General features: G+C 50.6%; 1 protein-coding gene across 2 annotated transcripts in view; it reads left to right on the forward strand.

Moving 5' to 3' along the window:
- Positions 1–15,676, forward strand: part of THBS1 (thrombospondin 1) — a 15,912-nt gene extending 236 nt beyond the window's left edge. Inside the window, exons 2-21 of one of the 2 annotated variants that reach the window (XM_045287731.1) lie at positions 175–734; positions 1,577–1,652; positions 1,966–2,168; positions 2,264–2,359; positions 3,663–3,756; positions 5,286–5,459; positions 6,168–6,344; positions 6,659–6,832; positions 7,082–7,209; positions 7,324–7,476; positions 7,945–8,163; positions 8,656–8,763; positions 9,344–9,503; positions 9,652–9,770; positions 10,711–10,945; positions 11,171–11,398; positions 11,553–11,824; positions 12,247–12,344; positions 12,457–12,596; positions 13,473–15,676. In XM_045287731.1, coding sequence (XP_045143666.1) covers positions 175–734; positions 1,577–1,652; positions 1,966–2,168; positions 2,264–2,359; positions 3,663–3,756; positions 5,286–5,459; positions 6,168–6,344; positions 6,659–6,832; positions 7,082–7,209; positions 7,324–7,476; positions 7,945–8,163; positions 8,656–8,763; positions 9,344–9,503; positions 9,652–9,770; positions 10,711–10,945; positions 11,171–11,398; positions 11,553–11,824; positions 12,247–12,344; positions 12,457–12,596; positions 13,473–13,480 — 3,422 coding nt within the window. In that variant the 3' untranslated portion in view covers positions 13,481–15,676. The remainder of the gene's footprint in view (positions 1–174; positions 735–1,576; positions 1,653–1,965; positions 2,169–2,263; positions 2,360–3,662; positions 3,757–5,285; positions 5,460–6,167; positions 6,345–6,658; positions 6,833–7,081; positions 7,210–7,323; positions 7,477–7,944; positions 8,164–8,655; positions 8,764–9,343; positions 9,504–9,651; positions 9,771–10,710; positions 10,946–11,170; positions 11,399–11,552; positions 11,825–12,246; positions 12,345–12,456; positions 12,597–13,472) is intronic. The other variant, XM_004712696.3, reaches the window with a different exon arrangement.
- The last annotated feature ends 1,121 nt before the right edge of the window (positions 15,677–16,797 follow it).

Genomic DNA, 16,797 nt, shown 5'->3' on the forward strand with positions numbered 1-16,797 from the left:
TCCAGACCAAGCTTGAGTGCTTAAGGATAGCCTGGGGTTCCCTCTTTGTCCTTCTGACCCTACTTCTCAGAGCTGAATCCCAGCACCTGCTCGCACCCCTGAACCCTCACCCATACCCGCCCCCAGCCCCGCCCCCAGCCAGAACTCATTGTGGGTCCTGCCTCTGTCTCACAGAGTCCGGAGGAGACAACAGCGTGTTTGATATCTTTGAACTCATCGGAGCCGCCCGCAAGGGCTCCGGGCGCAGGCTGGTGAAGGGCCTGGACGCCTCCAGCCCAGCTTTCCGCATCGAGGATGCCAACCTGATCCCCCCTATGCCCGAGGACAAGTTCCAAGACCTAGTGGACGCCGTGCGGATGGAGAGAGGCTTCCTCCTCCTCGCTTCGCTGCGCCAGATGAAGAAGACTCGAGGCACCCTGCTGGCCCTGGAGCGCAAAGACCACTCTGGCCACATCCTCAGCGTCGTCTCCAATGGCAAGGCTGGCACCCTGGACCTGAGAGTGAACGTGCAAGGGAAGCAGTCTTTGGTGTCCGTGGAAGATGCCCTCCTGGCGACCGGCCAGTGGAAGACCATCACCTTGTTCGTGCAGGAGGACAGGGCCCAGCTCTACATCGACTGTGAGAAGATGAAAAACGCCGAGCTAGAGGTGCCCGTCCAAAGCATCTTCACCAGGGACCTGGCCAACATGGCCAGACTCCGCATCGCCAAGGGAGACGTCAACGACAATTTCCAGGTGAGCTCTCTGGGCCCTCTGAACTCGCCCACTAGCCAACTAGCCGACCTGCCGGCTGCAGCAGGGCATTCGGTGTAGAAAATGCTGCGTGCCGTCTGGAGCAGTGGTTCTCAAACTGCCCGGCACTTCGGAATCACGTGGCCGGCATTTTTTTTATTATCATATTATTCAGTAGGCCTGTAGGGGAGCCTGAGAATGTGCCTTTCTGAGAAGTCCCAGGTGACACTGTAATGTGGCTCCTGGCATTCTGGGGACACTGAAAGCCACAAAAGTAAACAAGAAGTGTTTTTTTTTCGACAACTCAGCCTATCAAAGTCTTCAACACTCCTCTCAAGGACATCCCCCTAACCTTACTAATGCTTGTCGTGGCTATTTTAGATGCACAGAATAAATGTCACTTGGTTATTAGATTCCTCATGGGGGCACCGCGGTCTCAAGTAAAAGGTTAAACAAAAGATGTGATTCTGTACCGCTGCCCCTTCTGTCTAGCCTCAACTCTTAGATCTTTGCCACTGTGACTTTGAACCGCCCACACTTAACTCTTGGAGTGTCCTGGCTAGACTCTCTGGTTAGTATCAGATTCCATTTCCTGCCTCCCCAAGTGGGCTGAGAAACGGAATTCTTCGTCAACGCCTGAGGACTTGGCAGAAGACACGACCAAGATTTTGAAGTTGTTTGGCAGTTTAGATCAGCGTGTCGTTTGGGCGTGGTGACCTCAAAATGCAGCTCTTCTCCACGTGCAGTTGCACACTCATCTCCATGTGTGGGCTTTGGGGAGCGTGGAGAGGCAGCCCTCCTCCCTCCCCCAGCGCGGAGAAGTCATGCCTGTCCTCTGTCCACAGGGGGTGCTGCAGAACGTGAGGTTTGTCTTTGGAACCACTCCAGAAGACGTTCTTAGGAACAAAGGCTGCTCCCGCTGTGAGTACCCTTCTCCTTTTAGAAGATTGGAGAAAAGGGGAGGGCGGAGAAAAGGGGAGGGGAGGACCCCACCCCCACCCACCCCCACCCACCTACCCACACACACAAGCTGAGAAACTTGAGCAGTGCTGACTGTGCATGAATCCCCCCTGGGAACTGTAGTTGCTAGGGTGTACCCAATTGACCACAAAGGAGATTCCACACACATGCATCCCCTGGCCCCAAAGGGAAGTGTCCTTTCCAGCCCAAAACTCTAGGGACTGGCTGGAGAGAAAAGGTCTTTGAAAATCTTCTCTTACCTTTTGTTTGTTAGCAGCTACCAACGTCTTTCTCACTCTGGACAACAACGTGGTGAACAGCTCCAGCCCTGCCATCCGCACCAACTACATTGGCCACAAAACAAAAGATCTGCAGGCCATCTGTGGCGTCTCCTGTGAGGAGCTGTCCAGCATGGTCCTGGAACTCAAGGGCCTGCGCACCATTGTGACCACCCTTCAGGACAGCATCAGCAAAATGGTTAGTGGCCTCTGCCCCCAGCCCCTAGCCATAAACCCTTGTGAGTCCCAATGGCGGGAAGGAGGCTGAGTACTAATGGTCTTTCTCCTGTCAAGGAGGTGAGGAATCCGCCCTTCTGCCTCTACAATGGAGTGCAGTATGGGAATAACCAAGACTGGACTGTGGACAGCTGCACCGAGTGCCACTGCCAGGTAAGAGACCTTTGCACACTCAAAGCGGAATTGGTGGCTGGCATGTGCTTGAAGCCACCAGCGTCCACAGGAAAATATCCAGATGCCCACAGAAGTGCTTGGCCACAGAAGTGCTTGTTTAGGGTTGCTGACTTCATCGCCAACGTGGGCTGTTTTGTTGGGGTTCGGGTGTGGGTCTTTTAAGAGGTGATTATAAATTCATTAGAACCCTGCGAAGGTTTTCAAAGTTTTATCTAATTACACCCCAGGCTAAGTACCTAAGAGAGCAAAGATTTATAGGATATCTGTCTGAATCATTTAATAATTTAATGTCAAGTAAATAAAAATTTCACGGAGCATTCTTCCCTGCCCCCCAATCTTCCTAATCCCAACTTGTATTCAATTCTATAGGGCTTCAAAAAACTCATGGGAAAACTTCATGATCTTGTCATTCCTGTTCTGCACGAACTTTTGGAAGCTCTTGACACAGAACTGCTTGTTGTCCGAATCACTTAGCCCAACATGGCAGGACAGACCTGTGCACTCAGCTCAAACGTTGCTGCCTGCAGCTGTCTCTCTCTAGCTCTCCTGCCAGGCAGCAACAGGTGACATGGTGTCTCCTTCGCTCAGAGAGTCAAGGCTAACTTAACTACAAGTCATGGACTGCTGAATTGGGTTGTCAGCTTCATTAAATACCCGTTCTTCTCTAATATAACGTAAACCTAGATCTAAAGGAGAAACACAATGCTAGTCAATTTTATTTTTCCCCCTCAAGTAAAATATAAAACTTTAAATGCCCCCAACTGCATTTGATGAGTTCATCGGATTTTACCCATGATGCTGGGTGGTTCCCCCGCAAATTCTTCACCCTGTAACTCCCACCTTTGAGTGGCAATTGAGAAAGAATGCCCCACAGGATGGAGTGGCAGGGGACTAGCACTATCTCTGTGACAGTGGGAGCTGTGAAATTAATGGAAACACATCTTCCGTTTGAGTTGTTTCACTAGACCCTAGGTTCCCAAACTTATTTGCCCGAAACCCCCCTTCTCAAAAAGAAAATTCAGCACCCCCTGGACACATACATCCTTTTGTATTATAGTTCATAACCCAGGATAAAGTGTGGGTATCTGCTTCTGCAGCCTCCCTGGATCAGGCCAGTGCCCTCCATACCAGGCAGGGTTCCCCACTTTGGGAAACACTGTGCTAGACCCTTCACCATTCGCACCCCCACCAGACATCAGCTCCTCGCTAAAATTTGATAGCATGTAAACTTCTGTTCCAAAGGTGCTTAAGTAACTCATTTCCCCCTCCCTCTTCCCTGCAGAACTCTGTTACCATCTGCAAAAAAGTGTCATGCCCCATGCTGCCCTGCTCCAATGCTACAGTGCCTGAGGGAGAGTGCTGCCCACGGTGTTGGCGTAAGTTCCCCAAACCTCAAAACTCGAGCTCTCCAAGTAGGTTAGGTCTGCAGACAGGCTGGGCAACTGAGCAGAAGGCTGGAACCCTACCCTGATCCTGTCACGGTGGCTTAATTCCAGCTCTTGCTGCACCAGCTGGCTAGCTGACAGCTTGGCTGTTGTATAGAACCAGAAACTGCATTCTGACTGACCGGGTGACAGCACGGGCTGTGAACATGATCTTGGTGCAGCTTATTGGTCTTGACTTCATACTCTGAAGAAAGACAAGATGAGTCCGGAGGAGTATCCCAAAGTTGACTTATTTTTAGGGTTGACTTTAGAAGCACAACGCTAAGGGAATCTGCTCATCAAAGACATTAGTAGACGTCTGAGTGAGCTGAAGCTGAGTGCTTCAGCTATGCTCATTTCACCTGCAGGAATCTCTGGGCCGACAGAATAATAGCCATTTGAGTCGTAGTAGGGCACTACAGAGAGTAAGTCATGATATTGTGCTCTGGCAGCTTAGGGCCGGTTGTTGCTGCCTGCACAAAGCACGTTGTTGAGACTATAGTGTCATAGGTAACAGTCTTAAAAATTGTTCATCGCGGGTCAGATAAAGGCAGCGAGGGCGGAGACCCAAGAAAGTAGTACTTGCCCTATACAGTCATACACACTGGCCGCAGCTCAGAATAGCCAGTCCCATCCCACGGCTGTGCTAGAAATCTTGGCACTGTAGGGATTGTTTATATATCTGTGAGGAGGCTTCAACAAATTCTTGGGAAAATTCCATTAACTTTTAATCCCATGTGTCCACCCACTTTTGAGAACACCCCCACCCCCACCCCCACCCGGCATTTCTGCTCAGCCTTCACTTGGGCCCTGAATTAAAGGGAATGGGATCAACCAGGAGCTAGCAGTGTTCTGAGCTCAAATCAGGGATTTCTGGGAAAACTTCCAAACCGATGGCAGAGGAAAACAAGTTCTCTGTCTTCAGTTGGGTACAGGTCAGTGTGATTATAGTCATGGTGCGGGAGCAGATGGTAAACAAGCACATGCTCTTGGGAAAATATGTGCTGAGAAGGCCGGTGAGAGGAGTAACCGATTGATTAACCTCTTGACTTAGTAGGAGCCGGAGCCAATAGCTGCTAAACTGCGATTGAGCTCCTCGTCACACATGCTCTGTGGCGCCTGTGAAATTCAGAAGGGGCTCCTAGAAGCTGCTGTACTCTAGTGGTCTTGGAAGCCTACGACTAGAATCACCTCCCCAGACACCTTAAGTTGGTAAAGGGGCATGCATTTAAAATCCTGGCAGGAAAGAAAGGTGGACATTGTGGTAAGAATGCATGCATGTGCGAAGGTTCAGCTGCACGGATCCAGGCATTGCATTCCAAGGTCCCAGTGTTGCAAATGCAGTAACATAGGGGAAACCCCTTGGCTCTTGGTCTAAGCAATATTCTCTGGCAAGGGAAGAAAGTAGTCCTGAACAGAGCGGTCTAAAGAATAGTCTGCCTTCATGAGCAGGCACTAAATGGCCTCTGCCTCCCCTGCAGCCAGCGACTCTGCCGATGATGACTGGTCTCCATGGTCTGAGTGGACGTCCTGCTCAGTGACCTGTGGCCAAGGAATTCAGCAGCGTGGCCGCTCCTGCGACAGCCTCAACAACCGGTGTGAGGGCTCCTCCGTCCAGACACGCACCTGCCACCTTCAGGAGTGCGATAAGAGATGTAAGCATCTTAGCCGTTTAGGGACCTGAGAGTTGGTCAGTCCTTATTGACATGGCCGAGGGCAGGACCACAGCAGAGAGGCTCCAAGGACATGTTTTAGATCCCGTTTTTTATCACTTACCTGTGCCATCTCAGCAAGCAGCCCTGATGGCGTGGGCATGCTATGGGCTGCGATCCGAAGGGTCAAAGGTTTAAAACCACCAACAGCTCCACGGGAGAAAAGCCAGGTTTTCTACTCCCGTAAACAGTTACAGTCTCAGAAACCCCCTGGGGGGTCGCTATGAGTCAGCATGGGCGGGATGGCAGTGCGTTTGGTCTTTTGCGTTTTTATGGGACCTCAAGCACAACTTAACCTTCAGTGTTTGTTAGGGTTTTTTCCCCCTTCATGTCTGTAAAATGGGAATGGGAGGGGAACTAATAGGGTTGTTTCAAAGATTTCATTTCCGTAACACATGTAAAGGCATTTGCAGAATCCGGCTCAGAGCCATGTTGAATCCCTCTAGTAACATCATCCCCACAAAGACAGCTAACCATTATCTGCCCTGTGTTAGAAAAATGTTCCATCCTGGCCACTGGAGATATGGCCAAGAGCCAGTTTCTGCTCACCACTAGACTTAGCTGCCGTGGCCGGTACCCTGAGAAGATTTCCTGGGCCCCTGGGGAGGACCGCTCATTGGCTCGCTGGTGACCATGGGCTTGGTGCTTCAGTTAAACAGGATGGCGGCTGGAGCCACTGGTCCCCGTGGTCCTCTTGCTCTGTGACCTGTGGTGATGGGGTGATCACGAGGATCCGGCTCTGCAACTCTCCCAGCCCCCAGCTCAACGGAAAGCCATGTGAAGGCGGAGCTCGGGAGACCAAGGCCTGCCAGAAAGACCCCTGCCCGAGTGAGTGTGCGCCAGTGCCCGCCAGACGGGGTGGGGGGAGCCAGCTGGTGTCCTGGCACCTGCGGGTCATGGAGGAGGCAAGGCTACTTACTAGAGAAACAAATAGAAGTAGCTTCCCACCTGCTCAGTGGCTTCTAATGAAAAACAGAAGGAAAAGGGGTGGTGGGGGGCCCATTTCAAACATACCCTCTTTCCACTTGTCAGGGTGGCAGAAGTTTGCTCAACAAGCTGAGAGGAGTCCTCCTTGACACATAAGGTTTTTTGGGGGGTGGGAAACCCGCCTCACTTTTGGCACCTGTTTCGTTCTCTTACAGTCAACGGGGGCTGGGGTCCCTGGTCACCATGGGACATCTGTTCTGTCACCTGTGGCGGAGGGGTGCAGAAACGGAGCCGGCTCTGCAACAACCCCCCACCCCAGTTTGGAGGCAAGGACTGCATTGGCGACGTGACCCAAAACGAGATCTGCAACAAACAGGACTGCCCAATCGGTGAGCCTCGCAGCCCCGCCAGAGCCCACGCCCAGGAGCCAGTTAGCCCATTTAGAGCGACAAAATCACCGTCCTCGTTCAAACCGCTTTCGAATGGTCTCGAGTGGTCGGGTAGTTCCAGATGGCAGGGAGACGCATAACCCCGTTGAGCCGCACAGACTCCGCGGAATCTCACAGCCGGACGGTGGGTCCGAGCCCAGTGTCAGGAGCTTAGACTCACCGCTGACCTGTCTCTCCGGCCTGTCTCAGATGGATGTCTGTCCAATCCCTGCTTCGCTGGTGCCAAGTGTACGAGCTACCCCGACGGCAGCTGGAAATGCGGCGCGTGCCCCGCGGGTTACAGCGGCAACGGCATCCAGTGCAAAGATGTTGATGAGGTGAGACACGGATAGGTCGGAGTTGCTAGGTCCCTGAAAGGCACTCCTTCCTCTTAGCCGTTTTCTTGAGAGGGCGGCTGCGAAACACCGGGCCCACTCCTGTTTCCTCCACAGTGCAAGGAAGTGCCCGATGCCTGCTTCAACCACAACGGCGAGCACAGGTGTAAGAACACAGACCCCGGTTACAACTGCCTGCCCTGCCCACCTCGCTTCACCGGCACGCAGCCCTTTGGCCGGGGCATCGAGCACGCCACGGCCAACAAGCAGGTACAGGAGACTTGGGTGGGGGTGAGGGGGGGGGCGAGGGGTGGACAAGAGAACGGCAAGGGCAGGGAGGAATGTCCTTTCAACCACATCAAAAGCACAGGCTGGGGGGAAGGATGAATGTGTGTGCCATCTAGCTCCAGCAAATGGACTGGAAGATTCTTACTAAATCCAACCGGGAAAAGAAAGGTAGTCCACCCATGTGAAAATGGTGCTCCCCGAGAACCCATGCGCAGACGAATTTGTGAACTCCCGTGTCCTGAGCCATGGGACAAGAAAAGGGAAGCAATGTTTGCCTGTGGCCTGAAGGTCCTGAGGGGGCAGTGGGGAAAGTGAGAAGGTATACACACACACACACACACACACTCGGAACTTCTGCTCGGGGATCAGAGGATGTGGGTTCTTCTCCGGGCGGTGGTTCCGGGAGCCCCTGGAAGGCTCTGTGTGAACCTCGGGACGTTGTGCTTTCAGGTCTGCAAGCCCCGCAACCCCTGCACCGACGGGACACACGACTGTAACAAGAATGCCAAGTGCAACTACCTGGGCCACTACAGCGACCCCATGTTCCGCTGCGAGTGCAGGCCCGGCTACGCGGGCAACGGCATCATCTGCGGGGAGGACACAGACCTGGACGGCTGGCCCAATGAGGACCTGGTGTGCGTGGCCAATGCCACCTACCACTGCAAAAAGGTAAGCACCTGCTGCCCTTCGGCAACTTTCTGAGGACGTGAGCACTGCCCTGGTCGAGAGAGCCGGCCGAGGAACCTTCGGCGCTCCACACCAGAAATAACCCGCAGGTTAAGACACCCGAAGGCAGGGCATCACTAGCTGTCCTTAGCATTAACTCACTAGCGGCCGAGAACGGGAGCAGGGCAGGCCTTTTAGCAATGGCCTCCCATGGTCCATGCCTTCACCCCAAAGCGTTCACCATGCCACCGAATACCCAGCAGCGTATGACTCGTGTTCACAGCAACCTATACAGCCAAATTCTATAAAATATACCCCCCCACCCAAGAAGACTTTTGAATGGTTTTTTGTACCCCTCAAAAAAGAGTCATAATAGTGGTGAGCCAGTGACATTCTGTTCATGTTCTCTGTTTGGAACGTCTGGATGTGCACAGCAGGCATCAGCAGAGTAAAGGGAAGGCCAACTGACCGCAGTGCGTGTCTCCTCATTTCTAGGACAACTGCCCCAACCTCCCCAACTCCGGGCAGGAAGATTATGACAAAGACGGAGCCGGGGATGCCTGTGACAGCGATGATGACAACGATAAAATCCCAGACGATCGGGTAAAGCCAACATGCTGTCCTGACACCCTTGACACCCAGGGCATTGCAGCGTCAGAACGAGAGAGAAGAAAAACGCAAAGCTGGCTGATACTGATTATAATCAGAACGTGTCCCTGTGTTCCAGTCATTTGATTGCACAGAGACGGCCCAGAGAATTCTTCAATGAGCATTTTGTGCTCATCACAAGCCTTTTGAAAATAAGTTGCCTCTCTGGAACAAGAAATTGTCATGAGCCAACCAGTGGTCCTTTGCTGCCCAGATTAGATGCCGTCGACCCGTTACGGTACAAATAGACATAGGGCTACTGAGAATGGAAATGATGAGGTAACATTTTACATCTCGCTGGACGTGGGGCCAACGGGAATCGTTTATATATGTATGATGCCCCAGGATTGAATTGTGGGGCGATCACTTTGCACTGCCTATCATCGGCAAGTGGAGTATCATGACAGGTGTTTTCCAGACACACACAGAGCTTTATGTAGCTGTATGGATAGATGCCAAGACCGTGCATGTGGTTTGGGACTTGAATTGGGTGGGCTGGCAGGGTTGTAAAGGACTCCGTTTCTTCTCTGCACAGGACAACTGTCCGTTCCACTACAACCCGGCCCAGTATGACTACGACAGAGACGACGTGGGAGACCGCTGTGACAACTGCCCCTACAACCACAACCCAGACCAGACTGACACAGACAACAACGGGGAAGGAGACGCCTGCGCAGCAGACATCGACGGGGACGGTAAGGCACTCCCCAGGGGATAGCCAGCGCCGCCCCCGCCCCCCCCTTCCCCTTGCTCTCACTGTTCTCCAGACCTGCCTGTTAGCAGACGGCTAGCTGGAAGCATGGCTAGAGATTCCCACCCTCACTCGTCCCCTGTTCTCTGCAGGCATCCTCAACGAAAGAGACAACTGCCAGTACGTCTACAACGTTGACCAGCGGGACACTGATATGGATGGGGTCGGCGATCACTGTGACAACTGCCCCCTGGAACACAATCCAGATCAGGTGGGTGGACGCCTCGGTCTGGCAGGAAAGTGGTGGCATACCCCTTTCTGGGCACTTTCCATCTCAGTATTCACAGTACAGCCAAGTTATGGTGTGTGGACGAACAGTCCTTAAATATCCCGTGCACACTGAGTAGTGTAAAAGTTCTTGGAAAAGAAACTTTGTAAACCAACTAAGAGAGTGTTGACCTCTCCAGAGACAGCAGATGACAGTCCTTTCAGACTGGATAGGCAAAACCAAATACCTACGGAATGAACGGGAGCCCTGGTGGCCGCAGTGGCTATGTGTTGGGCTGTGATCTGCAAGGGCCAACGTGTATAAACACCAACAGCTCCTCGGGATAAAGACAGGCTTTTCTACGCCCTTAAACAGTTCCCGTCTCGGAAACCCACCGGGGCAGTTCTACCCTGTCCTATAGGCTCACGATGAGTTGGCATCAACTCAATGGCAGGGAGTTTGTTTTTGTTTGGAAGAAAGAACTCCATAATTGACCCCATAGTACGAGTTGCCGAGACAGTAAGCACAGAACATCACCATTTTTCTGCGGTTTCATGACCTGGAATTGAAGTTAGCAAGTCAGCAACTGTACAATTGGAAGCATCAGCGGGGGGGAAAAATAACAAAACTGCCTCACAAAACGCCATGTAACCTTAAGAGATATCCAGTTAACATCACAATCCATCTTCACTTTATAGCCTTTGTGTTCAATGCTATCGACAAAGTTTTAATATTTCAGAACTATTGAATGGCATTTTCCAAATCATCAGGTGACAATGATCCAGGAGAAAAGCCTGGAATGTAAATGTTACTATTACTATTTTTTTAAAGCAAGAGTATACAAATACCCATGACACCCCAAGGGTGGAATGGAACACGGAGAACAGGCCCTGCTCTCGTTCCTGACGTCCTCTTCAACTGACCCTTTTGTCTCCTCTTCCAGCTGGACTCCGACTCGGACCTCATTGGGGACACCTGCGACAACAACCAGGACATCGATGAAGACGGCCACCAGAACAACCTGGACAACTGCCCATACGTGCCCAACGCCAACCAGGCCGACCACGATAAAGACGGCAAAGGAGACGCCTGCGATCCCGACGACGACAATGACGGCATCCCGGATGACAGGGACAACTGCAGGCTGGTGCCCAATCCTGACCAGAAGGACTCTGATGGTGCGTCCGTTAAAGCCTGTTTGTTTGTTTGCTTGTTTGTTTGTTTCTTAAGAGCGTAATGGAAACCACATGGCCCTAGTCTAGAAGTGAGAATTAAAAAGCTGAATGCCAGTGAGATGACGAGGGCCCTTCCCGGCAGCGTCGCCCGGAGAGTGGGTGCCTGACGCCGGGAATCGTCGCGTTTCTGAAGCTCACAGAATGTTCTGCTTGCCTCTGTGACCGCAGGTGATGGTCGGGGTGATGCTTGCAAAGACGATTTTGACCAGGACAATGTGCCAGATATCGATGACATCTGTCCTGAGAATGTGGACATCAGCGAGACCGATTTCCGCCGATTCCAGATGATTCCTCTCGACCCCAAAGGAACATCCCAAAATGATCCTAACTGGGTTGTGCGCCACCAGGGTAAAGAGCTCGTCCAGACTGTCAACTGTGACCCTGGGCTTGCTATCGGTGAGTAGAGAGTTCCTGGGATGGGGGAAGGCAGCACATGTAAAGCCTGGCGGTTCCATGTCTTTCCCATGTCCGTCCTGGTGGGTGCCACGGCCGTCTGGGAGTGGAACAGAAAGTTGGAGGTGGTGACCTGGGGTGTGGCCTCCTCCTCCAGGTTATGATGAGTTTAACGCTGTGGACTTCAGCGGCACATTCTTCATCAACACCGAGAGGGACGATGACTACGCTGGGTTTGTGTTCGGCTACCAGTCCAGCAGCCGCTTCTATGTTGTGATGTGGAAGCAGATCACCCAGTCCTACTGGGACAGCAAGCCCACGAGGGCTCAGGGCTACTCAGGCATCTCTGTGAAAGTCGTGAACTCCACCACGGGGCCCGGCGAGCACCTGCGGAATGCCCTGTGGCACACGGGCAACACTGCTGGCCAGGTAAGAAGGGAGGGAACCGAGAGGGGCAACTCTTATCGCACTGAGGTGCTGGGCTCTGACTAAGACTGCAGACAGGGAGGGAGTCTTCGAGACATGGGACCCATCATCACCAATTGCAGCACCGGGCTCTGCTCTGTGTGAACAGGGAGCTTGAGAGGGTAGCTGGCTGTGCCCGAGTTACCCTTCCCATCCGAAGGCAGCCTCAGCCTCTTCCAACAAAACCGCTCCTCTCTGCTTCTGCCGTACACGTATTTTCAGGGCATGCCCCAAAGGAAAGCAATTTTAAGTGGGGAGGGGGGAATCTTCCACGGCAGCCTTCTCATTCAGGGCAAAGTGGTGCCTTTGGGGTACCACTTGTTACAGAAGGAAACAGAGATCCGTCTCACAATGGGGCGCTGTTTCAACACCTCCTTCTCCTTCAGGTCCGAACCTTGTGGCATGACCCCCGTAACATCGGCTGGAAAGATTTCACCGCCTATAGATGGCGTCTCAGCCACAGGCCAAAGACCGGCTTCATCAGGTAAGACTGCGCCGTCCGAGTATCGCTTACTGTCCTGGTGGTGGGCAAGAAAGAAGGGCACCGAAGACCAAGGGGGTCACTCAGGAAGCCTTCCTCCCTTGGTCTCCTGCAGAGTGGTGATGTACGAAGGGAAGAAAATCCTGGCCGACACGGGACCGATCTACGACAAAACCTACGCCGGTGGGAGGCTGGGGCTGTTCGTCTTCTCTCAGGAAATGGTCTTCTTCTCCGATCTGAAATACGAGTGCAGAGGTAGGCGCCGGCGTCCCGGCTCAGATACAAGGTGGCTTCTCTGATGCAAAGGTTGCCAGGAATGCCACCGAGGGGAGTCTGATGGAGAGATGACGGCACAGGCAGACTGTTCTGTGCTTGGCTTTTGACATTGACAATGAAACCAGTGCTAGCAAGTGCCTCTGACAGCATTCGGAGTCCTTCAGGATTATTTGCTGAGCAAGCCCTGCTTCTAACGCAGACGTGCCGCGACACAGTGTCGACCCCAATTGCACTTTAACACTGTACATACTTGTGTCGTTGACCCACGGCTGACCATATACTTCCTGCCATTACAGCATATAGATGATCTTTACCCATGCTTAGCTGTATTCAAAGAGAAAGGCAGACTGCCTTCCTATTGGCTTGTTAATTGTCACCATTGTCCTTGGCTTCCCTGCTCTAGTGAAGCCATTCTTTCTCACGTAGTGATTACTTACACTCTCATGCTGTCCAACCTTGGGCCTCGCATAACCTCACTCTGTCAGTGTGTACTGGGCTGGGTCCAATGCCTACCGGGCCAGCAGTCAGAGAAACAGGAGGCAGCTTTTACCAATATATGATTGAATATTTAAATCATGTCATCTTTGTACCCAATTTTCTTTTTCAATTAACCTAAACGTTTAACATGGAGGGCCTTAGGAAGCATAGCATAAGTTCTGGGAGGCTGCACTGTGTCAAGCTCCTGACATCAATGTCAGCAGTAAATGTCAATGTTCACATGTTTCAGCCACCTTAAATGATGTGTTTGCTGGTGCGAATGTAGAAGTGTACGTAGGTTCTGATTAACTGATATTCAGATGGAAGTGCTTTTAAGAAGGGGGTGTTTATTTATTTATGTGTTTATTTCTGTAACAGATTCTTAATCGTCAAACTGTTGGCCAAAAGACTGGTTAAAACCAATGCTGGTATTGCACCTTCTGGAACCATGGGCTCGAGAAAACCCCAAGATCTCTCCTCCCTCCTTCCTTTTTCCTCCGCTTGCATCAGTGTGGACTCCTAGGCCCCGCGGCCTGCCTCAAGGACATGCCGTTTTCAAAAACAGACTCAGCGTTCCGCCGCCAACGAATGAAGAGGGCATCTTACAATGAGCGTCAACATTTGTTCCGGCTTGCTTTGGGGACAGGCACAGCATCCCTTTGCTTTCATTGAAAAGGCACCTGCTCCACTCTGCTGCTGTGTCACAGAGCGGGGTCACTCTTGCGAAGGCCGCCTCCGAGCAGTGGGCTGGGCAACACCTCCAGGCGCGTTGAGAGAAGGGAGAACTCGTTGGCATCGGCGAATGCCACCAGCCCCTGACCCACCCCCTCAGGAATGGGGGAGGCAAGGGCCAGAGCACTTAGGGGAAGGTGTATACCCACGAGATGATGGCGTGAAGGCAATATGGAGGAACAGTTACATGTTCGGTACTAATCATTTTCAGGGGATCGAGAAAACAATTGTTGGACTTCATGATGCTGACAGGTGTTAGCTGATTAACCCACAAAGCGAGGCACTTAGGGAGAAGCAGAGAAGGGAGGGAAAGACTGGCTTCTGGACTTCATCCTGGCCCCCGTTCCTTACAAATCCCCTGCAGTGGCCAGAACAGGGGTCCAAATGAAATCGGTGTAAGGCAGTGTGGCTGCCACGACCTGGTTCCATGGATGTAGCAGGAAAATGGGAAACCTACCATCTCAGTGAGCACCAGGCTGCCTCCTGAGGGGCACGCCGCTGGGCTGACATTTTTATGGTTAGAATGGCACAAAAATTACTACCAACCTAGCAAAAACATTCCTTTTCTCTCTCTTTAAGTTGTTCTCTTGAATACCATGGAGTTTTCAAATTCTCTCTGGTGGATTGTAGCTTTTTGTTTTGTGTAAACGAACGCTTGATTTGCAATGTAAAATATTTATTTTTTACCTCTTCTGTGGGATCTCACGGAAGGGCTGTTGGTGAAACAGGAAGAAATGTACGGACTGTGCATACATCTTCATTCCAAGTCTTCGTGACTGTAAGACTGTAAATACAGATTCTTTATCAACTCTGTTCTACCTGGAATCGAGGTTTCGGATGGAGAGCGTTTGAGGTCAGATTGTGGAGCTGTAGCAACAAAGCTCCCCTGGGAATCGCACCAGGAAACGCAGCCAGTGAGCTGCCCTGTGCATGGTGCTCAGAGTGCAGGATTTGGGATTCCTTCCTCCACCCCCAACCCCGCCCCACCCGTTTGCTTCTTCTGTCTAATCAAGTGGAATTAGCTGGTTCTTCATTTACAAGTACTTCTTAGATGGCAAAGAAGGCCATGAGGCCCTCACATAACTAACTGTTTTGCTCCTCATCCCCCGTGCGCCCACTTCCAGGGACCAGAAAAGCTTACACCCCTTTTCAGTCTTTTTTTTTCTTTCATTTTTCCAAAATAGAGGGGAAACAATGACAAAGGTGAAACTTCTATACAAATATTACCTCATGTGTTGTGTGACTGAGAAAAGAATTTGGGCTCAAGCAGAGAGTTTAAGTGTCTAGCGAACTTAAAGCTACTGTAGCTCCTGACAGAATAAGAAACCGTCAAATGTTGTATATAGTATAAAGTAGTCTTTTGCAGAAGAGCATTCCCATTAAGGAAATAGCATTGAAATGTCAAATACACTTTCTGAAAGTTACGTGTGTGTTTTTTTTCTATCATCTTGTATACCATGGCTTTATTTTTATAAATTATTTTCTCATCGCCATTGGAATAGATCTCTCAAGTTTGTGTAGATATGCTATTTAAATAATTTATCAGGAAATACTGCCTGTAGAGTTAGTATTTCTATTTTTATAAAATGTTTGCACACTGAATTGAAGAATTGTTGGTTTTTCTCTTTTTCGTTTTCATTTGTTTGTTTGTTTCACGTTAACCCCTCCCCCCCGCCGCCCCCACCTCCACCCCGTGCCAGTTTTTGACTATTTGCCAATACCTTTTTCTAGGAATGTGCTTTATTTGTACACATTTTTATCCATTTTACATTCTAAAGCAGTGTACATGTATATTACTATTTCTTATGTACAAGAAACAACAATAAACCATATGGAAATTTATATTTATACTCACAGTGTGCACGTTTACTTGTTTTCCACTTTATGAGCTATGGGTAAACTCCATCCTTAGATCAGTTTAGCATATGCAAGAGAAATCAGAGTCGGTCACAGGAGCATGCACAGTTGGGTCCAACTGAAGAAAATGGAGCTATTTGGACATAGGCTAAGAACACACACTGCCTGGATTGGTTGAATGAAAGAACAAAACAACTGAGCCTGACATCTCAATCCCAACTAAAAGCAATGTCCTCCCCATACACACCCCTCAAAAGACACACCTTCATCTCCATCTTTCTGAAATGTCACTTACTGATTCCTGCCCAACATTCACGTCTTCCTCTAAGGAGAACAATGAAAACAAAGGGAAAAACAAGTGTGAAGCACATGCAACTCTGGGTGCCGGTAGACCCTCTGATTGCATGTTATGGGAAGCCTCGGGAGTACGTGTAATGGAGGGATTGTGCTGGGATGGTGGGCCAAACACAAGGGTCTCCTTTGATGATAGCACCTGAATTGTTGATGGATAAAGTCGACTTTTGAAGGAATCTTAAGAGGGAAAAAGTATAAAATACCAGATTATTTTGTGATGAGAAGGTCATGATATTAGAATTAGCAGAAGTTAAATTTCTGATGGATTAAAAGAATATGACCAGTTATTTTATAGTGTGGTGCAAGGAGAAGAACTAATTTTATGAGTAGACTGAAATGTCTGGCTCTTAAGTTCTGTTAAGCACTAGAAATGACTTGGCTGTTCTAAAAACATGTCTCTGGGTAGCATGATCACACACTGGTATAAACAAGGGTTGCCAAATCCTGGTACCATGCTCAGGTGCAGAAGCAAATGTTAGAAAATGTTAGTAAATAACTGAGGCGTTGGGAGAACGGATCTCCCCACAGAAGTAATTATGGAAAGCAAAGCGAGGGGCCGTCATAAAGTTCCCGGAAAACTCCATTGTCTTTTAAATCCATTTCTTCCACAAACTCTGTGAAGCCTTTTGGGCAGTCTCAAAATAGCTCAGCCTTTTAGGCTCTGAGAGGGCATCCTAAATCACTTCCAGGGGAAGAACAAAATTGACCTAAAATAGGAAGAGGGGACAAAGGGTCTGGATTCGGGATTTTATTCTTCTCT

This window comes from Echinops telfairi, unplaced genomic scaffold (genome assembly GCF_000313985.2).
Source record: "Echinops telfairi isolate 266 unplaced genomic scaffold, ASM31398v2 ScPeMD7_18;HRSCAF=68, whole genome shotgun sequence".
NCBI classification, from domain to species: Eukaryota; Metazoa; Chordata; class Mammalia; order Afrosoricida; family Tenrecidae; genus Echinops; species Echinops telfairi.